General features: G+C 35.9%; 2 protein-coding genes and 1 long non-coding RNA gene across 12 annotated transcripts; 2 read left to right on the top strand and 1 right to left on the bottom strand.

Annotated features, from left to right (window-relative positions):
• The first annotated feature begins 2,090 nt into the window (after nucleotides 1–2,090).
• Nucleotides 2,091–6,397, top strand: LOC147482850 (Glycosyltransferase family 29 (sialyltransferase) family protein). 5 transcript variants are annotated; one of them, XM_086575533.1, is made up of 3 exons: nucleotides 2,091–3,593; nucleotides 4,108–4,145; nucleotides 6,018–6,397. In XM_086575533.1, the coding sequence occupies exons 1-2, from the start codon at nucleotides 2,394–2,396 to the stop codon at nucleotides 4,120–4,122; spliced, it is 1,215 nt and encodes a 404-aa protein (XP_086431659.1). In that variant the 5' UTR covers nucleotides 2,091–2,393; the 3' UTR covers nucleotides 4,123–4,145; nucleotides 6,018–6,397. The 5 variants fall into 5 exon arrangements, with proteins under 5 accessions (XP_086431659.1, XP_086431660.1, XP_086431658.1 ...); XM_086575534.1 differs by having other exon boundaries at nucleotides 6,005–6,397; XM_086575532.1 differs by having other exon boundaries at nucleotides 5,999–6,397.
• A 1,217-nt stretch (nucleotides 6,398–7,614) lies between these two features.
• LOC147482849 (purple acid phosphatase 22-like) lies at nucleotides 7,615–10,045 on the top strand. 2 transcript variants are annotated; one of them, XM_086575535.1, is made up of 6 exons: nucleotides 7,625–7,785; nucleotides 7,911–7,991; nucleotides 8,174–8,465; nucleotides 8,674–9,243; nucleotides 9,349–9,437; nucleotides 9,736–10,045. In XM_086575535.1, exons 4-6 carry the CDS (start codon nucleotides 8,842–8,844, stop codon nucleotides 9,962–9,964), a joined length of 720 nt encoding a protein of 239 aa, XP_086431661.1. In that variant the 5' UTR covers nucleotides 7,625–7,785; nucleotides 7,911–7,991; nucleotides 8,174–8,465; nucleotides 8,674–8,841; the 3' UTR covers nucleotides 9,965–10,045. The 2 variants fall into 2 exon arrangements, with proteins under 2 accessions (XP_086431662.1, XP_086431661.1); XM_086575536.1 differs by having other exon boundaries at nucleotides 7,615–7,991.
• Nucleotides 10,046–10,511: 466 nt separating this feature from the next.
• On the bottom strand, nucleotides 10,512–13,413 carry LOC147482848 (uncharacterized). Of its 5 annotated transcripts, none has more exons than XR_015203553.1 (4): nucleotides 12,938–13,413; nucleotides 12,642–12,843; nucleotides 12,410–12,547; nucleotides 10,512–12,174 (listed from the first exon to the last, which is right to left on the bottom strand). It is a non-coding gene; the product is annotated as an uncharacterized LOC147482848 (long non-coding RNA). The 5 variants fall into 5 exon arrangements; XR_015203552.1 differs by having other exon boundaries at nucleotides 10,512–11,314; XR_015203551.1 differs by having other exon boundaries at nucleotides 10,512–12,547.
• Nucleotides 13,414–24,647: the final 11,234 nt, after the last annotated feature.

Genomic DNA, 24,647 nt, shown 5'->3' with positions numbered 1-24,647 from the left:
AACTATCGGTTTCTAGCGGGTATTTTCGGTTTCGGTTATTCATTTCGGTTCTTAAGATATTCATTATTTACACATATTTTTTATTGGTCTTATTAAAAAATGTGTACTAAAAACTCAACAATAACGCACGAATGAGTCACTTTTTAAATATTGATATAAGTAATTATGTCATTCAATAATAAATTAAATAGAACCATATATTTAAGATTGTAAGCTATATTTTTATATTATTTATAACATTAAATACCATGAAAACTATATATTACACTAATAAATAGAATTTAATCATATTTAAATGACCATTTAAAGTTTTTATATATTTTATTTTAATATTTTTTATGTTAAAAATGATAACATTCATTCGGTTCTAGTCCAGTTCATTTGTTTAAAAAACCATTTGATTCTGGTTCTATATGATCCGATTTTTTAGGGGTCTATCAATAACAAATACCTAACAGAAACAACTAAGGGTGTCAATGGGTACCAAACCACAACCGGTAGAAAATATAATGGTTAGAGCATTTGCAATGCAAGTCAAAATAATCCCTCCTTATTCACCTCCACTTATTCCTCCTCATTTCACCAAAACGGTAAAAAAAAAAGTGAAGCTGTGCAATGCAAAGGTGAAAAAAAAAATCTCGGACAAGATGTTAGATTATGTCTGGAAGTTTTTTGATCGAGACGGAATGTAATATCCCGTATGGTATTTTGTCTAAAGTTAAAAAAAAACCGAAAAAAAATAAAAAAAACACGCGAGACGGAATGAAACATTCTGTCCGAAAAAAAAAATCGAAAAAAACACACAAGACAGAATCCAAAATCCCTTCCGAAGTTAACAAATTAGTCACTATCTCGGTGGAAGATTTCACCTTGATTTCAACTAGGAAAAATAATCACCAGTTTTTCACTTCTGCATTGCACACTTTTTTTCAACAAAACTGGTGACTATAGTCACAAACCCCCCTTATCCACCTGCATTGCAAATGCTCTTATGATTTCTATTTTTAAGAACCATTTAAAAATGGGTACTAAAAAAGGTATTTGTTATTGACAGACCCCATATTGTGTTGGGCAGACTCCAACAAAAAAAACAATTATTATAAGTATGCCATTGGTCCCAAAAAAAAAAAAAAAAAATATATATATATATATATATATATATATAAATATATATTATAAACCCTGTGCCAAACGGTCCCAAAAAATTGAAAACCCAAAACCCTGTGGCTTAAACGGATACCGATCAGCGGTGTCGCCATTATCGTTTGAACTAAACCCAAACGACTTGGCCACATCGTTTGAGACTTAGTCCAAACGGTGTGGCCACACCGTTTGGGATTTGAACTCCACACCGTTTGGAATTTGAACTTTGAAAAAATATAAAATTTTGTTTTTTGGTCTTTGGACCGGTGTGACCACACCGTTTAGACTAAGTCTCGAACGATATGGCCAAGCCGTTTGGACTGAGTCCCCAACGATGTGGTCACAAGTCTCAAACGGTGTGGCCATATCGTTGGGTTTGCACAATGAACGACCTAGCCGGTCGTTTAAGTTTGGGGTTTTCGAATTTAATTTTTTGAGACCAATGACACATTTGAAATATTTATTTTTTTTTTGACTTTTTAAACCAATGACATAATTGTAATAATTGTTTTTTTTTTTAAATCTGCCCAACATCGTCAGTAATAGGACCCTTATGTTATTAGGCCAAAAATCTCCTCAATTAATATTGTAGATCAATTTAATGAACACGAAGGTACTTTTGACAGCTCGCCCCCCGCCCCACCAGAAAATCTGAAAACCTATTGGTTTCCAGTTGCAGATCTAGGCAAGGCAAACCGCAGACTAACAACCATCCTATGATCCTAATTAAACTTTTAACTACATTAAACAACTAACTAATTCAACCGACGCTACTCACTACAATCACCTACTTCCATTACTAAAATACTTTCTACACCCAACGAATCTCATCCGTCCACCTACTCTCAACTTCAAATCAACGTCATTAACAAATTAAACACCACAAGAATAATGTGACGCGGACCACACAATCAACCAATCATTAACAAGTCTTCGAAAGTAAAAGAACAACAACAAAACAACAATGTTTGGTCTCTCCAAAACACTAGTAACACGTTTTCAGTGATATCAGCGTCAGCTTCCCAGGAGAGAATCTCGAATCTTTTTTCTTCATGCCCTCAAAGGTGTTACACTTTACTCTTTCTCTACTATTTCCTTTTCCTACTTATTTTATCACTTGACTCATTTTAAACTTCATTTACTTAGCTGGGTTTGTGTTTAATAAAGAAATGGTATTGTTTATATATCAAGATCCATTCCTTGTACTTCAACTTGGGTTTTCATAACTTAAAGTTAGGATCTTTTTTGTGATGCAAGTGTTTGTTGGAAATGGTGAAGTTAAGAAGAACTGTTACTTTAATTTACCAAGTTTAGTAGTAACAGTGTTTAAGTTATCTGGAGATTTAATGATGAAAAGGTCTTTACATTTGTTGTTTGGTCTTGTTCTTGTGGTTGTGACTGCAACTACATTGAGTTGTAAGGTTGTAGTTAGAAGGGGTTTTAGTTTAGAGAATGATTTATCAGTGGGGAGGGTGTTGGAGCCGGTGTTTAATTCAACGTTGCTTAAGTTTGCGGCGATTGATATTGGAGAAGAGAAAGTGAAGCAAGAGATTGAACATATACTTGAAGGGAATTTTGGTGGTCAGGGGCGGCATAGATCGATTTCGTTTTGGAGAAGAGAGAATCATCATGGGATAAGAGTTAGACCACATGATGGAGTAATGTTGAATAGTCTGAGGTCACCTAGGTTTTTTGGAAAGTGGTTTGAGTTTCGGAGGGTTCTTCGTGATTGGTTTAGGAATAAACGGTTTCAACCGGAAATTATGTTGCAGTTGGTGGATCTTGTGAAACGGCCGCTTGATAAGCATTATGGTTTTGGGAATTTGAATCGGTATGCTTCGTGTGCAGTTGTTGGGAATAGTGGCATTTTACTGAAAACAGAATATGGGGAGTTGATTGATAGTCATGAGATTGTAATCCGGTTGAACAATGCTCGTACCAAGGGGTTTGAACAGAGTGTAGGATCAAAAACTAGCATCTCATTTGTGAATAGTAATATATTGCACATTTGTGCTAGGAGAGAAGGCTGCTTCTGTCATCCATATGGTGAAACAGTTCCAATGGTAATTTACATGTGCCAGGCTGCCCATTTTATGGACTACACAGTCTGTAATTCTTCTCACAAGGCTCCATTGCTCATTACAGATGCTCGCCTTGATGTCTTGTGTGCTAGGATTGTAAAGTATTATTCATTGAAACAGTTTGTGGAGGAGAAAAGTAAATCTCCGGAAGAATGGGCACCTAGCCATGATGGAAGCATGTTCCATTATTCTTCTGGGATGCAGGCTGTGATGCTCGCGTTGGGGATTTGTGATAGGGTGAGTATATTTGGGTTCGGAAAATCAGCATTAGCAAAACATCATTATCATTCCAATCAGAAGGCTGAGCTTCATTTGCACGATTATGAAGCAGAGTATGCGTTTTACCACGATTTGGTTGAAAGACCACAGGTAATACCTTTCCTTCCGGATAAGTTCAAGGTTCCTCCGGTGCTAATATATCATTGAAGTCTCCCTTGCCCAGTTAAAACATTTTGAGTTATGTAAATTGAGTTCTGACCATGTTGTAACAATATTTCATTAAACTTGCAAGAGAGAGAAAAAAGGAAAGAAAGATTGTAGAGCTCTCTCTTCTGAAGGTCCTGTACTAGCGAAGTTTGTGCAGGGCATTACTAATTGTAAAATTTAAATCTGAATTATCAAATGCTTTTTGGCTCGTAAAGCGTATTGCAGTAACCCAGAAGATGGAGTCAAGGTTTTGGTCCACATAATGGAATTCACATTCAAACTTTACCACTTAGTGACACGTTTCTTCAATTGCACAGTGTTTTTACTTAAATCTAGCAGTAAATTAGGCATGTCGGTATAGATCGATCGTGGGCCTTTTGTTTGAGTTTCATGCCTTGCGTTATGTTCTGATGTGTTGGATAGCTTTGATTGATTTGAGCACGAGTTTCATGAACAGGTTTTCAGAGATTAACGACCACTTGCAGAAGCTCCCAGGTGTAGTTTCTCAAACTCTAAGAACATGTCTATTTTTCTTATTAATTATCTAGGTCTGATTAGTAAATTGCTCTTCAATAAATCTGAGGAGCCATATAGTTTATTAGATGTAAAGACTTATGGCGTAGCGGAACATTCTCGGTTGCTTTATGCATAGAGAGGTGGTATCACCAACGTCTACTACATATGGAAGTTATCTTTGGCCCTTCCTATATAGGTCAATTTGGAAAATGAGAAATGAATCAGTCTTCAAATATAGGCCAGCTTGACTTCTGTGAAGTGTGAACATAGAGAGGAGGCCTTGTATTTTGTTTTCTTCCTCTTGTATTGGTGAGTTTCTCTCTCTCTCCTCACCCTCCCTCTCATTTCATTGAATAGGTCCTGCAAATATTTGCTGAACAGTGTATCCTAGCTGTGACCAAAATCCTCCAAGTCAGCGTATCTTCATCACATTTTGGTCTCTTGTAATGTGCCAAGATGCCTAGCCTTGTCTCTTATGACTAGGGCTGTCAATGGGTTTTGATAACCCAATAACCGACCTGATCCAAACCGATAAAAAATGGTTTGGATGGTTTGGGTTTTGGAAATTTAGTTTGTCCTCCACCGAACTGAACCGATATAAACCCAAACCGATAAGATGGCATTTTAGTAATATTTATGATTAATTTTGTACAAGTTTTATCAATTGTGAGACTAAAATTAATTGATTTGATTTAGGATTTAATTGATTTTATAGTTTTCGGTTCGGTTTCAGTTTGTAATATATCTTATCGGTTTGGTTTCGGATGAAATATAATATTATCAGTTCAGTTCGGGTACCCAATTATCTTATCGGTTCGGTTTTGGATTTTCCAGAATCCGACCCAAACCGATCCATTGACAACCCTACTTATGATTGCTGTGCTCTTCGTTCTTGGGATTAGTCCTTTGTAGAGAAAGACATATGTTGTATTGTATTATAAATCTTGGTATGAGTCTTTTCTTTCTTTTACCATTTCATTGTTCTTAGTATATTTGTCACATTCATTGATGACTTGAGGCTATCATTGCACGTATTCTAGATTACCAATATCGTTTGGTGTGCATATGAAGCATGTGGACTTTTTCTTTTGCGAAAGATGCAAGCGGGTGTGTACAGTTTATATTTTGTAAGATCGAAAAAAACTGAAATAATCATAGACACATGCCCAACAATAGGGGGTTGTTTTAAACAATGACAATAACCCCACTACTATGTATAGTAAGGTGCATATGCTTTCTTCTACACTAAGCCTCGTGCTTCTTGAGCTTACCCCAGCTTGAATCCTCTCCCCTGGGACTAATGAACTTCTTCACAATCTCGAATGAAAGACCCATGGAAATTTGTGATGAACTAAGCCAATAACCCCTATACCACTACTATGTATAGTAAGGTGCATATGCTTTCTTCTACACTAAGCCTTGTGCTTCTTGAGCTTACCCCAGCTTGAATCCTCTCCCCTGGGACTAATGAACTTCTTCACAATCTCGAATGAAAGACCCACGGAAATTTGTGATGAACTAAGCCAATTAACTTTTCTATGAAGAAGCTCAGTGACTGGATGTTGTGAAGTTGTTCTTACTGTAAACTTTTGATGTTGCAAATGTACATCATATATTTATTTTTTTGGAGCAGTGGTAGCAAATGAAGTTGCTTTTCTGGAACAGTATAGCTGTGCTAGGTTCGCAAATATGGGAGGTTTCATAGCCTGATCTTGCCTTAGATAGGTCTCAAATAATAGTTTAAACCTTTTTCTTGCTTGCCCATGTTTACCTTTATGAATTATGATTGCGTTTCCATCATTTTTAGAGTAGTTCTGTATGATGACTTGCAGTTTTAGTGCCGCTGTACAGGTGAAACTCTTCACAATCTCATTTTGGATAGTCAGATCTCGTGTCAGACTGAGCTGCAATTATGGGGTTTCACTTCTCAGATCGAGATTACATGTAATTCAGAAAAAAGGAATCCATCACCTTCATTTGACATAATTAAGGCTGTTTGGTAGCTTTTGATGGTCAGTCCCAATCTTACATTGGTCGTAATTAAGTATATCTGCATGTTTGTATCATGGGAATTCCTGGCGTATATTGTTAGGTGGAGCACGTGTTCTTTTACGTTCTTCAGTCTTTCTATAATTTGAGCATCCATGGATTATAACTGTAGACATTGTTGAAGATGTAATGGGAACTTATTTCTCTGCGTTATTGTATGAAATGATAATTTACTTACATAACTTCATCAGAGCGTTGTGTTTTTTGAAGTACGTTGTACCAGTATATTAGGAGCAAAGTGCAACTATGACAAAAAATTATTGGGTTAACTAGTATTACCCCCCACTAGATGAGCCAATTAGGATTTCCAAATAGATTTTGGTCAACCCACTTTGACTTTTTTTTGGTCTCCCCTAGAAAAGACACACAAAAAAATTGGTCAACCCACTTTGACTTTTTTTTTATCCACTGAAAATTTCTCACATCTTCCGAGACCCATCAATTTTTGCCAGTTGGGGAAATCCTAATTGGCTCATCTAGTGGGGGGTAATACTAGTTCACCCAAAATTATTTTGAAACTTATCCACTGAAAATTTCTCACATCTTCCGATACTCATCAACCCAATAGGTTTGCAGTTGTAGTTGGTATACAAGCACTGAACTACATATGGTAGAGTAGTGAGCTGGTCAGCTGCTCTACTAGCATCATCTGAAACTGTTATGTGAACTTTTCGTCCCTGCTCCATAATTTCTCCAAGCATGGTAATTCACGAGTGAATCTGGTTGTCAATAGACTTGATAGCTTATTAGCGTATCCCCCCTTTCATTAAACACAATGTGGCTGCTACAGCTTGATCAACAAAGGCAGAATGCTTGAGAAGCCCTCCGAGTAGTAATGGAGCCAGGATTTTCAGTAAAAGTGGACACAAGTTGGGAAAACAACAATCAACTCAGTGTTGCATACAACCCTGAGTATGTAGATGGAAGCCAGAAAGAGGAGAGAAAAAGTGAAAAGGAATCATGTAAGCATACATAGAACTACAAACTAATGTTTTGAAACTGAAGGTGTTAACAGACCATTCCCGTCGATACTCGACATTGGTACTGTGTCCGGGCATTATAAAGGGTTGACTAGTTGTTTTCGGATCATTCGACATCTTACCTTCTACTCTTCTTATTTCTTCGTTTTTCCTCTTTTCTATATACAGTCTACTCCTGTTGATGCAGCCAGCGTTACTCTTTCCAGGCCGACACATTAATTAACTTATTACAGTTTTAAAAGGAAGAGAGGAAAGCTAGAAAAATATAGGACAAGGAATCAAGGATATGACGTGAAATTAATGTAGAGATGGTCCAAAAAATTATGGGTCACGCTCAAAGCATGGCCGGTCTAACAAACTAACAAATTCTTGATTGCTATGTCTAAATGAGACAAGGCCATATGTTCTGAAGTTATCATGAAGACGACTGGCTAAAATACAATGCAGCAAGGCATTGCTGAAAGCATGAGGAGGGACTCCCTTGACGCCATTGAATTGCTTTACATGTTGTCCTCTTTTCAAGTTTCAAAACAGCTCCTGAATACGTTCCTTTTAAGCCCTCACAACCATCATCAGATATTTCTCTTTTGGTAACTAAGCATCGTCAGATATTGCAAGTTGCAATTTATACTTCTTAATGGAGAATTTTCAGTTCATGCTACTAGTCTTGCTAGTCATCTTCATCTTCTGTGATCAAATTATTGTTCATTCACAGGTTTCTTTTGAATATGTTAGACCACCTCCACGGAGTATCATAGCAACTCCAGATGATCACCCAGAATCGCATCCTCAGCAGGTTCTCTTACTATAACTCTGTTCAGGGTTAAACATGAGGTTCTATTTTATCTACTTGCCTTATCCATATGAGTAAAAATCGAATAACACGTATAGTTGAGTCGCATACCACTTGTAATTCAGCCATACACAAACTGATTCGAGTACTGTTTGTTTTTTATTTTATTTTTTTGTATTTTTCAGGTTCACGTTTCACTTGTGGGAAGAGATCACATGAGAGTTTCATGGGTTACAGATGATAAAGATGTTTCACCAAAGGTTGAATATGGTAAAATTCCAGGGAAATACGAAGTATCGGTCACAGGGGAGCATACATCATACCGTTACTTCTTTTACAAATCAGGCAAGATTCATCATGTTAAGATCGGGCCATTAGAATCCGATGTGACTTATTACTATAGATGTGGTGGAGTTGGGAAAGAATTCTCCTTCAGAACGCCTCCATTAAGTTTCCCCATTGAATTTGCTGTGGCAGGTAGTTATCCTAAACCATGCAAAGGTTCTTCTTTCTTTGAAGCAACAACCATTCGTTAAGGACATAAAGTTAGTAGAAGTATTGCTTTAAGCATCAACCTATGAACTAGCTCAGTTGTCAATTCAAACCTTGATCCTATAATTACATTCAACTAGGGCCCAAGATTGAGTATTGATATATGCTTCCCATGTAATTTGTTTGCATACAGGTGATCTAGGACAGACAGAATGGACAGCATCAACCCTGCTTGCACATCAACAAAACAGACTATGACGTCCTTTTGCTACCCGGTGATCTGTCATATGCTGATACTCAACAACCTCTATGGGACACGTTTGGACGTTTTGTCGAGCCATATGCAAGTCGGCGTCCATGGATGGTGACTCAAGGAAACCACGAGGTCGAAGCATTTCCTGTAATCCATACTCACCCATTTGTAGCCTACAACTCAAGGTGGCTAATGCCGTTTGAGGAGAGTGGTTCCAACTCCAATCTGTACTACTCATTTGATGTTACTGGGGTCCATGTTATAATGTTAGGATCCTATGCTGATTTTGATGCTGGTTCAGCTCAGTACAAATGGCTTGTAGCTGATTTGGCCAGGGTAAATAGAGAAAAAACACCATGGTTAGTGGTTTTACTTCATGCACCATGGTATAATACTAATACTGCTCATCAAGGAGAGGGAGAGAGTATGAGAAAAGCAATGGAACACTTGTTGTACAATGCGAGGGTGGACCTTGTTTTTGCTGGGCATGTTCATTCCTATGAACGCTTTGTAAGTCAATTCTCTGCTTCTCACGAATGATTGTTTTCATTGTGTTTTTAACAATTTAATTTTGAGTAACTAACGCTTGGCGAGCCTGTTGCCGTTGCTTTGCAGACAAGAGTGTTCGATAATGAGCCTAATTCATGCGGACCTGTGCATGTCACGATAGGCGATGGAGGAAATAGAGAAGGGCTTGCAATGATGTAAGTACTTGTAATTCAAGGATCATAAAACATATTGAAATGCCTGGCTAAAAGAATCACCTACTGTAAGTATTGGCGATAATTTAGATCATTATATTATTTGATGAAAGTTCACATTTAATCAGTCATCCACTGAACAAACTTGAATAGTTTAGAGGACCATAGTTTAGAACCTGTATAATCATTTCCACAGAACTAAGGGAGATACATGTTATAAGTAAATTTGTCTCTGTTTAGTTATCTTATTATTATGAAATAATACTGATGAATCTATTGACATCATCTCTTTATGTTGAAGGTTTAAAAAGCCCACTCCTCCTATCTCATTGTTTCACGAGGCAAGCTTTGGACACGGCAGATTAAGGGTACTAAACCAAACACACGCCCATTGGTCTTGGCACCGCAATGATGATTATGACTCAACTGTCGGAGATGAGATATGGTTAGAAAGCTTGAGCTCGATACAACAATGCAAAGAAACTTTACAAGATCGGGAACAACCCAAGTCCAGTAATTTTGAGCTGTAATGTAACATTACTAGTGAGAAAATAAAAATCCAGTAATTTTGTAATCCAAGAAATGAAATTAATTAACATGTAATTTGTTCTGATATCCCTGAATGTTTATTAATTTTTTGGGTTAACTAGTATTACCCCCCCACTAGATGAGCCAATTAGGATTTCCCTCCCACTAGATGGGAAATTGGGGTCTCCCCCCTAAATACACAAAAAAAAGTCAAAGTGGGTTGACCAAATTTTTTTTTTGTATTTAGGGGGGAGACCCTAATTTCCCATCTAGTGGAGGGAAAATCCTAATTGGCTCATCTAGTAAGGGGGTAACACTAGTTCACCCTAATTTTTTTAAAAATTGGATCCCATATCACACTATAAGTATCTAGTCTAGAATAATTTTCAACAAATTGAGTTTTTAAACAGTTCTGTACATAAAGAAACGCTCAAAACGCTTTTACCAATTTTCACCAACGTTTTGAGCTTCCTCAAGGGCATTGTGTGCAACATTCAAAACTAAATGTATTTTTTTATTAAAATAATCCCAAATACGAACATGAGAAAATACCAAAGAAAACACAACATTTTTTTATTTTTCCTTTTCTACATAATCATTCAAAAACACTACGTAAAAGTTTGCAATAGGACCTGAAAGATAGAATATAACCCAGCAAAGAATACCCTTTCCTCTCCTAACCAAGAAGCACTCTAAGCTGGTCGTAGAGCTCAAAAAGCTGCAAGACAAACTTTTAAAATCTTGTTAGAAATATTTAAATAAGGTTCAAATCCCTTAACCTTATTTAAAGAAGTCCATGTTAGTTATAGGATGAGAGCGAATTTGTGGACAGACTTGTCCAAAACAGAAGCTTCTCATTGGTCCAAACACTTTGTGAGCCACATAAACAGTTTTTCCGGTCAGGTAAACAGTTTTTGTGGGCAGCTCTCCACCAATCAACACATGAGGTTTTGTGGACAGTAAATAGTTGTATGTCCACAAAATTATTCTCTTATAGGATTTAGAAAAAGAATCTGAGAAGTAAGGTTTTAGCTTCGGAAGCCTGCAATCACCACTCCAAACATATTCACAAAATTTTCTTCCATATATTTTTCAGCTTGAAGATCCAATTTCACATCTTTAAACGGAAAATCAGTATCTGAAAACGTCAATCACAGTATGAATTTACCTATGCAAAAAAAATGATAAAAAAGAAGAAAGAAAATCAGTATCAATATCAATGCATAAACACAAAGGATAGAGAAGACCTACGAGACATGATAAAGACTAAGCTTTGCCTAGGATGTATGAGGTTGGAAACATATTATCGTTTTTGAAGTTGGATCTTCTCATATCTCCATGTCTGGATAACACTGCAACAACAAATGTAATTAGTTCACCACCGTCCTTAACATGTAGTATCGTGTACGGGTTAAATGGGCAAAAAGCAAGGCGCCTAGCTGTGGATCGAGTCAGACTAAACCGTGGGGTACATCCAATGGAGAGTAAGAAGCAGATGTAGGGAGGTGAAATTTACTGAAAATTTACTGAACCGTGTTTTACCTCAACTACAGCATTACATCGTCACATCATCATGGAGGGAGGTGAAATTTACTGAATTTTATGGCAAAAAAAAGAAACCTTTTTTGGTAGGCCTCCATTACCGTATAAAGTGGAGCTTTGGAGGCCCCAACAGAGACTATTTCAAATTTCAAATTGCTAGCCTAGGTGATTGTCTACAGTGTAACTAATCGGATGCCATTTCACTTGGGTATTAAGAACATCCGGATATTACTGTACCAGTATTTTATTCTTTGGGCACTATCACTTGTTACTTATCTGGGAAAAAACAAAAGGAGCACATATTATATCTACCGGGGTTAATACCTCTCTAGCTATCCTATGATATGCCCTACCAAAAGGATAATGACAGAGACACTGACACCTACTATACACTTGATATTATCGTCATCATGCTCATTTCTAAAACTCTTAAAAGCAGATATAGATGCTTAAAAAACAACAGAGCAAATAATGTATCTTACAGAAAAGTAAGCATTCCAAGCACAATTAATGTGATTGTAATAACAATTAACGTACTGCTTTATGCAAAAGGATTAAAGTCGAGCAGTGTTACATATAATTAGGATACACATAGACTTTGCAAAATGAAGAGTCCTATCTCTATTTCCAGTACCAGTGTCGGTCGCCATATCTATGTCCAGGCATCTCACTGCAAATCTCATTTAAAAAATATCAACATATCATTTAATATGTACATATATCACAAGCAAGACCCAGATGCCTCAGTGTACAGCTCTGTGTATTACTAAGGAATAAAATTTCATAGGACAACATTTCAAGAGTAACATAGGGCATTTCCCGTAAATCTGTAACAATGATACATCAAACGTTCATTCTAGACAAAAGAACTACATTTAAATTTTGTTAAGTAAAGAATAAGTAACCTGCAGTATGCCTCCAATCAGAAGAACGCTTCTCGCAATTTTTGTGAGTAGCTCCAGTTTGGGTTCAGATTCACCAAGTAGAGAAAAATAATGATCAACCATCTCTCTCATAACGTTGTCCAAACACGAAGGATCCCACTGCATATATAACACCACAAGGATGTTGTACTCAAAACTGCAATCACCACTTACATGGAATACATGTGATTAGGAGAAAATATGTTGCCAATACCTTGGGTGCAAGGTCCTTGTCCACCAATCGTGCTCTAACACCCTAATAAATAATAGAAAAGCATAGATGTAAAGCATTATTCAAATTTAAAGGCGATTACCTCGCATAAATCTCTAGAGATCTGTTTGGAAATCCCTTTAAGGGACATCTGATACTCACGAACACGGCATTGATCAAGAGTCTGATTTCTACCCTCTCGTATCTGAAGTAGTAGGCAGTATATGTGGTTATAAACCACAAAAGCGTGTAGTTATGAAAAAAAAGGAGAAGGGTGTCAGAACTCAGAAGGGACTCACAGATCTTAAGGAAACCTTTAGGCCTAATGGAGAGGCTTCTTTCAATTTCTTGACCGTTGATATGCACCATTCATTGTTCGTTCGAGCTGCTTCATTTTCCTGAGAAAATGCATGTGCTTTATGTTAAGAGAGCATGGGACATACTTAATTTCCAGCAACTGACAATTTCTCAAAATCACAAGCGTCTGACTCTTTCTGATTTTCTAGTTATCATCTCGGGTGAAGTTGGGGATAAAAGTGCATTTTTTTTTTTTTTTTGTAAATCAATTTATCAACGACAGTTATAGTGGGCATTTGGCAACAAAGCAAATGGTTGCAAAAGAAACGTCTCACTTGACATTCAAGTTGAGTTGTGAAGAAACTATTTCCTCCCAGTTCCCCAAAAGCTCTTATCGAAACTGAGTTTGAATTGCAACATTGGACAGTAAAAAAACGGGTTTTTTAGACTCCCCCCATTTCAAAGATGAATATGACTTACTCAGACTCCGTCTAAGTCAATGCAGTTTGACCATTATCTTCTTATGAAATATCCAAACTATTCTTTTGAGTGTAAAATTATCTAAATAGCCCTTGACTTCACAAGACCTTGAAAAATAGGACACGTGTAAACATCTTGTTCACTCCGATCAACAGTCCAGATTGCATCCCTAAAATTCGCGCTTTCTCATTTTTAAGGCGGGAAAAGATACTCTAGCTTTCATTTTTTGTGTTGAGTTATGGTGTTAGGTCGTGTTTGATAAATTCATGTTGTTTTAGCGTTAGTCTTCATAGCAAGTGCTATTTGTTGTCATTTTCAACTGTCAATCTGTTGCAACTTGAAGAGGAGAAGTAAGGACGAATTTTTACTGCAATTTGTAGGTAATTATGTTACGTTTTAAAGTTGTTTTAAGTATTTTTGGTGGAATATGTTGATTTGGTACCTGGGAAATCGAGAAAGATAACAATTTTATGCATGCAGTTTAAATTTGTATATAATTTTGACAATTTCGATTCAACCCAAGATATAATTTTGGTTTTTTATGAATGGAAGTGGGGTTAATAATTTTTATGTTTGTATTACAGAAATGGGTGATAGGAAAAATTTGAAGATACATTATGCTGGGTCGTTTTCAAAAAGAAGAAATGGAGAGAAATTGTCACATTTGGATTACAGATCAAAATATCCAGTTAAGGAAATACTTGATGTTGATAGTGATGAGTTGAATATGATAGACTTTGCTGCAGATGTTAGTCTACCTAGTCACATGTCAAAGTTGGATTATATGAACATTAAGTTGTTCTATCTTGTTAGTGGTAAGCAAGTGTATGTAAACAGTGATAGTGGTCTTTTAGGAATGTTTGATTTGTTAGGGTATTGTCATGTATTTGTGGAGAATGATATGGGTGAAAGTGTTGTTCCACCATCTCAAGAATATGATGAAACAATGTGTACACTAATGGATTTAAAAAAATTGATTAAGAAGAGGGCTTTGAATGCAAATGACAAGGGAAATTCCATGCAAAAGAAGAATAAGAGTTTTAATGACAAGGGATTTGGTAGTAAGCAAAATAAGAAGAGTGGTAAGGACAAGGGAGAAGCAAAGGGAAAGAAGAAAAGTACAACACATATAAAAGGTAAAGGCGTACTAGTTGATGAGGAAGATAGCTTCTGGGTTGAACTTAGTAATTTTAATAAGTTTTCTGATGAAGTATGTGGATGTACCAGGACCTGCAACAAATGATCCAGTAGAGATTGAATGTTGAGGTTGGGTTTAGAAACCCACCTAGACAACCTCAAATTGAATCAGCTTGATCCTAATGAGGGATACCACAGTATAAACTCATCAGATGAAGAAATAGAGTGGCAGCAACCAAGGAATGATGAGTTTTACAATTTTGTATATGAAACCTCCAATGTGTATGTGGATGAAGGAGAGATAGTTATGCCAACATGTTCTGATGAATGGAAAGTTGGCATGGAGTGGCCTGACATTGAAACTCCAAGGCATGAAATTTCAGATTATTGCATAAAGAATAGATTTGAAGTTGATATGAGGACTATCAATGAAAGGTACAAGATTAGAGCTAAATGTAAGGGTAGCTACAAGGGTAAAGACTGCCCTTGGGTTGCTTATTGAAGACTGAGACCTGATGCCTTCACAATGAGATTAAATACATTTGTAAATGAACATATATGTTCTGCTGATCCAGAATTGAAGAATGGGATGGCTGATGCAAATTGGGTTGCAAGAAAGATTGCAGCACAGATGAAAGTACATTACAAGACCATGTCTCCAAGATTTATCATGGCTGAAGTCATGAGAGGAGATTTCCATGTTAGTATTAGCTATTGGACTGCTTGGCATGCAAGGTTGAAATGTTTGCAAGATATTCATGGTGACTATGGAGCAAGTTATAACATGTTGCATGTGTTATGTGACCAGGTATGTTATTTATACCCTTATTTATATTTGTAAATAATTTGGTTATTTATCATAATGGTGTTTGAACTATTTCAAATGTTTATTTGATACAGATTTTGAAAAGTAACCCAGGATCCAAAGCATGTTATTCTAGAACTGATGGTACTTTGAAATTTGAGGATATATGTTTTTGTTTTCCTGCTTCTTTGCATGGTTTCTTGAATGGTTGTAGACCTATCATAGGACTAGATGGATTTTTATGAAGGGGAAGTATGGAAGGCAATGCTTAAGCATGGTGGCCTTGGATGGAAACAATGGGTTGTTTCCTGTGGCCATTTATATAACTAGGTCTGAGAATAAAGATAGTTGGATTGGGTTTTTGAATATAATGAAGAAGTATGGAATAGATGAACATATGGAACCTGTGACATTCATTTCAGGTAGACAGAAAGGATTGGTTAAGGCTCTGGCACATGAATTTCCTAGGAATCCCCATAGGTTTTGCTTTAGGCATATGTTTAAGAATTTCAAAAAGTACTTTAAAGCCAAATACTTAGAGACTATAGTTTGGGGTGTAGCTAAGTGTTATAAGAAGATAAAGTTGGAAAAGTTAATGGAGAAGCTAGGAAGAGAATGTAAGGAAGCCAAGGCATGGTTGCTACAAAAAGATGTGGAATGTTGGGCTAGGTCACACTTTGATCTTACTACAAAGTGTGATCATATTAGCAACAACTTCTCTGAGTCTTTTAACAATTGGATATTGGAACTGAGGGATAAGCCAATAGTTCATTTTGTTGATAAGTATCATACATTGTTAATGTCTTTTCTGTACAAAAGGAGAGAAAATGCCAAGGAATGGGATGAGGATGGTCTAGTTCCACAAGTGGAAAAGAGAATCAAAGAACTGATAAAAAAAGTCCATTGGTATCATGTGGAGTCAAGCAATGAGGTGGTGATAAGTGTTAAAACTGAAAATGGAACTAGATTTTGTGTGAACTTAGTTGACCATGAGTGTAGCTGTATGAGGTGGCAGTTATCTGGTATAGTTTGTGTACATGCAGTGGCAGTGTTGTATCCAAGGAGAGTGTATTGGAAAGAATATTGTAGTAGCTATTATTGGGTGTCAACCTACAAACTTGCTTACATGGGACACATCATGCCAATGCCTGATATGTCTGAGTGGCCTATGAATTGTGTAAGTTGTAGTCTATCTGTAATTAATGATTGTGTAGTTTCCTAATCTCAAAAGGACTAACATATATTATGTATGTAGGATCTTGAAAGACAAATCATGCCACCTCCATATGTCAGAGGCATTGGGAGGCCCAAAAAGGCAAGGACTAGAGGAGCAAATGAAGAAGTTAATCCCAACAAGCAAATCAGACTTTGTTCTAAATGCAAACAGCTATAACACAATGCCAAGACTTGTAAAGGTCTACCTGCTGCAAAGAAAGATAAGCATGGCAAAAAATCTCAAGAGGAAACTCAAGCATCACAAGCTTCAGCTCCTATTCCAGATGAAGCTCTAGAATCCACTGAAGCATCACAAGCATCATCTCCTACTCAAGCATCATCATCAAAAGCAGCAAAGAGGGTTTGTTCTAAGTGCAATCACCCAGGACACAATGCTAAGACTTGTAAAGGTCTTCCTACTGCAAAGAAAGATAAGCATGACAAAAAATCTCAAAAGGAAACTCAAGCATCACAAGATTCAGCTCCTGTTTCGGATGAAGCTAAAAAATCCACTCAAGGATCACAAGTATCAGCTCCTGTTCCTGAGGAAGCTCTAGAATCCACTCAATCAGCATCATCAAAAGCAGCACAGAGGGTATGTAAGAAGAAGTATGTAGAATCAACTTCTGAAGGACCAGCTCCTACTGAAGCATCTAAAGCAAAGTCTGCAACAAAGTCAACTACTGAAGTAGCTCCAAAATCAAGTTTGCAAGCATCTCAGGCTTCATCAGAAACTCCTCAATCAACAGCTCAGCCTGCAACTCTGACTTTTGGACCACCAAGAGTAAGAAGATAAAAAACTGCTCAAGTTTTTAAGGTATATTTTGTAATTATTTTAAGTTACAATATGCTTACAATATTATGTTCCTTATGTCAGACCCTAGTTGATTGGCTTAAAATTATGTTATGTTTTGTTATCAGGCACCAGAACAAAGGCACACATTTGGTGATTTCTTGTCTAAGTAATCAGACAAGTCATCCACTAGTGTGCTTGAAGTAGCCGAGCTGACATTTACTGCTGGGGGAACTGTCAGGGCAACCAATAGCAACCAAAGGGCCAAGGCCACATGGACCAGGATCAACTTCATTTATGCCAAAGCCGGACCCGAAATCTCTCAAATTTTGGGTGCCACCAGGACAAGTGGGGGATGCACTATTCAAAGCAACTAAGAAAATACTGCCTCCTCTTGCTCCCGGCCCCTTGCCAACATCAAGGAAGAAGTTTCAAGTTGTCAGACCCAAGTGATGTGGGTCTGTATAGGAGTGGAGTGAATTGTTTTTGGTGTTTTTGTTAGTAACTCATGTCAGACATTTGGTTAAGGTTATGCTCAAGGTTTTTTTTTGTTAGTAACTTATGTCAGAAATGGTTAAGGTTATATTGTTGATTTTTTGTTCATAATGAGCACATGAAAACACAACTATTATGGCTATGGCTATTCAAGATTGTAAATCAAGGATATATGTGTTTGAAAATTTATGTTTGCTTGTACATGTGTTTCTCTGGTTTGAGGAACTATAGGCATTTTATGCTTGGAATTTAGTTATTTAAAAGATAATGGTTGATGGAGGACTGTTTTTTACAGCTTCTGTGGGTTAAAGAGAATTTGTAAGAGTCATGGTCCATGACATTCAGATGGATGGATTTGAGTGATTGGTTGTCTTACAGGTATTTATTGTGTTTATATGTTGAAATGTGAAATCAATCAGCTTATATGTTGATTTTTTGTTAGTAAAATAGTTCTCCAATCTTCTCTTCAAATTGAACTGAACTTCCACTGTCAGTCTTGATGAGAACATATCTACCCTTCTCCATGACCACATGTTGCCTTGATAAAGCATCTCTACTACCTTCCGATTGAAATAAAATGGAGAGAGAACCAATAAGTCTTACTTCACCACAATGGTAGTGATAACTGATAACAATATAAACATCTACTTTCAGACTTGGCACACAAGCATGTAACCTAATCCACAATATATAAGTTAAAATTTTATGTCTAATTAGTTTAGTTGATTAGAAGAAATTGGCAAAGAAGAAACCTAACATTCAAATAAAAATGTGTTATAAGAAAGTAAAACAGACAGGGTACCCAAATAGACAACTCAAGGTACCCAAACAGACAAAATGGCAAAGAAGAAACAGACAACATTTCAAAACACAAAATCAAGTTCACACAGAACTTTAACAACATTTCCATTTCTATTTCCATTTTACAGAGTGCTCAAAACACAAAACACAGCATTACAACATCACTTCATATGTTCTTAACAACATCAAAACAAAACATTACTCCCTAACTTCTTAACAACATGACAACATCACTTCATCAAAACACAGCATTACAACATCAAAACAAAACATTACAACATCACTTCATCTGTTCTTAATAACATCAAAACAAAACATTACTCCCTAACTTCTTAACAACATTACAACATCACTTCATCACTTCTTAAGCTTCGACAAGGGCACACCATTAGCAAGAAGTGCTTGAACCACTTTCTTAAGTTGCTACCTGTGTTGAGGTGATGCTTGTGGTCGTTGAGCTGTAAGTGGCAAGACCCTTGTAGATCTCCTACCAAATCCACGAGTGGAGCTGGAGCTGGAACTGAACTGAACTGCAGATACATTTCTCCCTCGAGCTGATCTGACCAGATGTTCAAAACCTGGTGGTGGATCATCTGTCTCTAGAGCTAGACCTCGAGCTGGAGTTACAAGTACATTTTTCCCTCAAGCTGATCTGACCAGATGTTCAAAACCTGGTGGTGGAGCATCTGCCTCTAGAGCTGGACCTCAAGCTGGAGCTACAAGTACATTTTTCCCTCGAGCTGATCTCTCCACATGCTCATAACCTGGTGGTGACCAATCTATTTCCAGATGCTCATGATTTCCACTTCCATCTCCACGTTCCATCTCTATGAAACAAAGTCCCTACACTTACGGCATGAAGTCATCCTCAACTTATCATTTTTCAACACAACCTCCATGAAAACCCTACTATTCACCCTTGCTTTCAACATAGTTATGATAGCAGCACAAGATTCCTCTATATTGTCATGATCCACCTCCATCGAGCATAACTTAGCCTTCACCATTTCTACACTTTATGTCAGACCACTCAACTGAAAATGAACTGAAAACCACCACGAGTAGCTTTTATAGAAGTCTTTACTCTTCTTGGAACCTGTTAGAAAGATTTTTATAGAAGAATAGAAAAGAATACAACACGGTCTCCACCTCAATCTACTAACAACATTCATTCTTACCTAAAAGTACTTCATAACTCCATCCCATTAATGAAAAAGTATCTTAACATATTAATTCCCAAGTCAAAAGTCAATGAAAGTCTAAGAAATAGTTCTAACTCAAAGTTCTAGTTGCTATTTTTAGTAAAGACTAACTACAACTAGAGGAATTACACCTGAAGTACAACTAACATCACAGCTATAATAACTAACAAGTATGTTGAAGTACAACTACGACATCATTGATATTTATTTAGACTAACAACTAACATCACTGATATGTTGAAGTACATGCCTTCCCAATCTAAACATATAGTTAGAGAAACAACCCCAACAATACTATTTTTAATTTAGACTTGCCTCCCCAATATAAACCTATAACTAGATAAGCACCCCCATTCTAAGATAACCATAAACCCTAATTTCAAAAGTAGAATAACCATAAGATAACCATAATGCAAACAACCAACAACCATTTGACTTTGATCTTCTTCACCTCCAACTCCAATTGACGATTCACCATTTTCAGTCTACGATTTTTTGCTTTTAAAGCTTCAACTCTTGCCTCCAATGCTTCTTCCTTGTTCTGTTGACGATTTGGATTTTTATCAACCCAGTCGAAAAAGTGGCAAGACAATTCTGGGTTGTTCTTGTTGTAATGTCTGCATCCATAGAACAATCGACCTGGGTTCGTGTCTGTATTGGACCTTTTAACAGATACTGGATCTCCATGATAACAAGTTCTTTGGGATGAACAAGAAGCGGAAGACATTTTAGGGTTAGTAATTGAAGATGAGAGAGCGTGAATTTTAGGGTTCTCCTATAAAAAAAAAAGTGAAAAAGTGAATTTTAGGGTTCGTAATAGGGATGCAATCTGGAATGTTGATCGGAGTGAACAAGAGAAATCCCTTTAGTTTGGAGAGAAGTTGAGTGTGTAGAAAGATGTTTGACGAAGATATGGGTGAAGAAAATAGGTATTGAATTTTCAAGAAATTCAGCAAAATCCACTGACCAAAACATGAAAAACCCAAACCCCAACAATGAAACCTCACAAAACTCAAAACCTCTCATGGACCAAATTGAGCATCAAACTAACCTTTTCTCAGGAGAATAATCGTTGATGTTGAATTAAAAGCAAAACTCTTGGACAAATTAAACTTCAAGAGCATGAGAAAATATGATTTTTTTTTTTCATTTTGTTATTTTTACTATTGGCAAAAAAAAGTGGGAGAGACATAGATGGAGATTGAGAGGGAGACGTTATGTGAAAGGACTATATGTATTTACTAGCTAATATGCCTGTCCTTTGGCGGGGGTTTACTATCTTCATTTTTATTTTTTTCTCCATTTAGTATAAATGAAAAATAAACACAAAAACCATAGGTAAAAGCCCTTACGATGGGCTTGTTACATTATTACTTGTTAATTTGATTTTTTTTCTTAGTAGATATGAAAATTAAATATTGTAACAACCATCAAGTAATCATTCAATTTAAACGGAAATGGGAAAGAGATACACGAACTTTGTTGAAAAATGTGATTAACATAATTTTGGGGTTTGAAATGAGGAATATCTGCCAAAATGAATCTTTTTGGGCTTTTCTATCACTTACTTAAAAAGTTTGGATGATTGGGTCCATTCAAACTTTCATAATATCCTTGTTTGTGCACTATTAGAATATTCATCTTAAAATTTATGAAGCACATATGTACTCATAGTTCCTTGAGTGTTTGAAGTATAGAGACTGAGCAACTATATTTATCAAAAGAATGAATGAATGGTTTCTAAAACTTGTGTTACTACTTACTACTGATATCAAAATAATCAAAACGTCAAACAACAAATTACAAAAACAAACAAAGTGCATTTCAATATGAGGGTGAAATCAAACTTGCTTTAGCAGCACCACATACAAATCCACTGTAGAAGGAAAATTCTAAAATTTAAAATTACTCATACGACTACAGCATATCATATATAACTTAGTACACCAAGAACATTCACAAATGTAGATAATTATTCCCCAATATCTCGCACTCTACATATGGATTAGATTAGTAGTAATAGTAGTTATAGCTGGGGTTCGTAAGGCAATGTCTGTGTGTTGGAATTGTGATGGTCATGCATCATGTGGGTGTGTTTGACATCAAGTTAATCGACTTTGTGCTCAGCTTTGCTCCATTTAAACTCTTCTTTGGTTGTTGCCACTGCAAGCTTGATATTTAAGGAACTACTACATGAGAACCTAATTCTTTATCAATGTGTACTACTAATTTTGTAACTCTCTTTAGCTAATTTATTATCGACGCCACATGTAATGTTGCTAATTTATTATCGATGCCACATGTATTGTTCTCTTGGACATGTTGACTATATTTATACTGATCAGAAATAAGCGATAAGAAATATGAAGAAATGTGAAATAAATTTTGATTTGAATATGTCAAAATCTCAAACACTAAAGCAGAAACACCAAAGGGTGCTACTTGGTTTAACACTTCAACCTACAACAAAGGTCCCTTTTCACTTCGTAAGATGTCAGTCCAATCCTATTAAAAAATTGCTAAATATGTCAACTCTATTAAATTGTTGAATGTAAGGTAATACAACCAAGCTGCAAAATTCAAAAGGAAAAACTATATATAAGATAAGTCAGGACATTAGATGCTCACCTATATTGAAATAATTAATACATATATTGAAGAAAACAAATGAAACAATCAGTGATATGGTACTCAAGCAAACCCCTATCTCAATTAGTAGAGTATACCATAATTAACATGGACATTTAAATTGGACCAGCCTTTTTTCTACCATGAAATACCCTTGATAAAATATTAAAATCAATTGTTCAATGCCTTTAAGAAGAACTACTTTGTCATTTCAAAATTTACTACCATCTATACCCTTAAGATTATATATTTACTACTTAAGGACGTATGTGTAAATTCAGGTCGGAAATCAACTATACGCCCCTATTCAATTGTCCGCGACTTACCCTTCATTAATTGCCAAATAATTACCTTTTATACCGAAATTAAATTCAAGAAACCAACCGTCTCTTTTCTTCTTCTCTTTCCCAAATTTCCCCTCATTTGCTCTCCCTTAAACTGAAAGCCACAAATAAATAAAAAATAAAAAAAAAATATATATATATATATATATATATATATATATATATATATATATATATAAAAATATATATAAAAGGTATATATTTGTCCTTTATTTGATTACTTGATTTCGATATCGATATCGATATTGATTTAAAGCCCTTGCGCATCTCTTTGTCCTCTTGGTTCATGGTTTTTTTTTCATCTAAGACAGTATTGTTATATAAATTTTATAGGTAACATAAAACAGTTGGCTCACATTTTTCTAAGAGAAGGTTTTCTTTTTTCTATCGTTCCACAACTTATTTCTATTTGGATTTCTTTTTACATGGTTCAAACTTTAATTTTGGGATTGTTCCAATTTCAGAAGAAGCCCTTTCATTTTTAATTTTGGATTTCTTTGAACTCGCCATATAAAATGGGTAAAACTATTGAACTCTTTACTTTTGTGATTGTTAATTTTTGCACCACAAATTGTTGATTACTTTTTGTTTTCGATTTTTCAATTTTTCATTCTTTTTGTATTCTAGAAAATTGGTTCATTACTTCATTCACATTTCTGTAAACTGCGATGGAAGAGGCGATGTCTATATTCTTCTTTTTATCCTCTTAGTTTTATTCTTCTTTGATAACATCTAACTATCAATTAGCATTTAAATTTTGTTATGTTCTTATTTTTTTAGGGTGTTATTTGGTTGTCAGACTAATCATTTGGTTGTCAGACTAATCATACATTGTGTTTTGATTTTTTTTTTTGGGTGTTATTTGGTCGTCATGTGGATAACAAATAATTGTATGCTCTATAATGGTTATGTAGGAAGAGGGTTGCGATTATATTAGTAAACACAGATTGTATCATTCCTGTACGTGTTTCATATATTTTCCTGAGTTGTCGTGTCCCTTGAATTTTGTAGGATGTTTGACTTCTTCTTTGAATCACGAAACAACAAAAAGGATCCTTTGGTTATATGGTTGAATGGACGCCCAGGATGTAGTAGTGAATTGGCTGTTTTCTATGAAAATGGACCTTTTACTATGGTTGGGATAAGGTATGACCATTTGTGTCTAATTTCCTGGTTCACTTTATCTGCTGGGCATACGGTAGAATAAATGATAGTAAGGACTCAGGGAATAGAAATTAGTTCTTGATAAATTAGAGATCCTTGCCTATTTTTCTATTAAAAAATCAGTCGCTGCAAAGATCTATCAAGCATACATCCATGTAATGCATTGTGATAGTCATGTACACCAACAATCTCAACATAATTTCTACTCATGATGCAGGCATCAAACCTTTTGTATGTCGACCTATTAATATCGAAATTATTACCATTTATACCAAATTTAAATATTAGGAAACCAGACGTCCTTCTCTTCTTCTTATGCACCCATTTCTCTCTCTCAAATCTCCTTTCATTGGCTCTCTTAAAAGCTAAAAGCCTAAAAAAAATCCCCAATTTCTTCCACTCAATACCATATGGGAAATTAATCAAAAGAAAATTGATATTAATCTTTTTGTTAACCTTCTTCAGGTGAGTTTCTTTGGAGAACCATGTCGAGAATTTCAACAGTTTGAAAGGTAAGTGTTTTAATTTTAAAATTTTAATTCGTTCTTAATCTCATATATCATTCGTTAGCTTCAAGTAGTCATTCAACACTTTAAACAATGAGCTGGTGGAACTGTTTTAGACCAACTAACAGTAATTGCATTGATC

Source organism: Coptis chinensis, chromosome 8 (assembly GCF_015680905.1).
Source record: "Coptis chinensis isolate HL-2020 chromosome 8, ASM1568090v1, whole genome shotgun sequence".
In the NCBI taxonomy this organism is placed as follows: domain Eukaryota; kingdom Viridiplantae; phylum Streptophyta; class Magnoliopsida; order Ranunculales; family Ranunculaceae; genus Coptis; species Coptis chinensis.
Note: the sequence above shows the minus strand (reverse complement) of the source record. Positions and strands in the feature narration are given on the sequence as shown.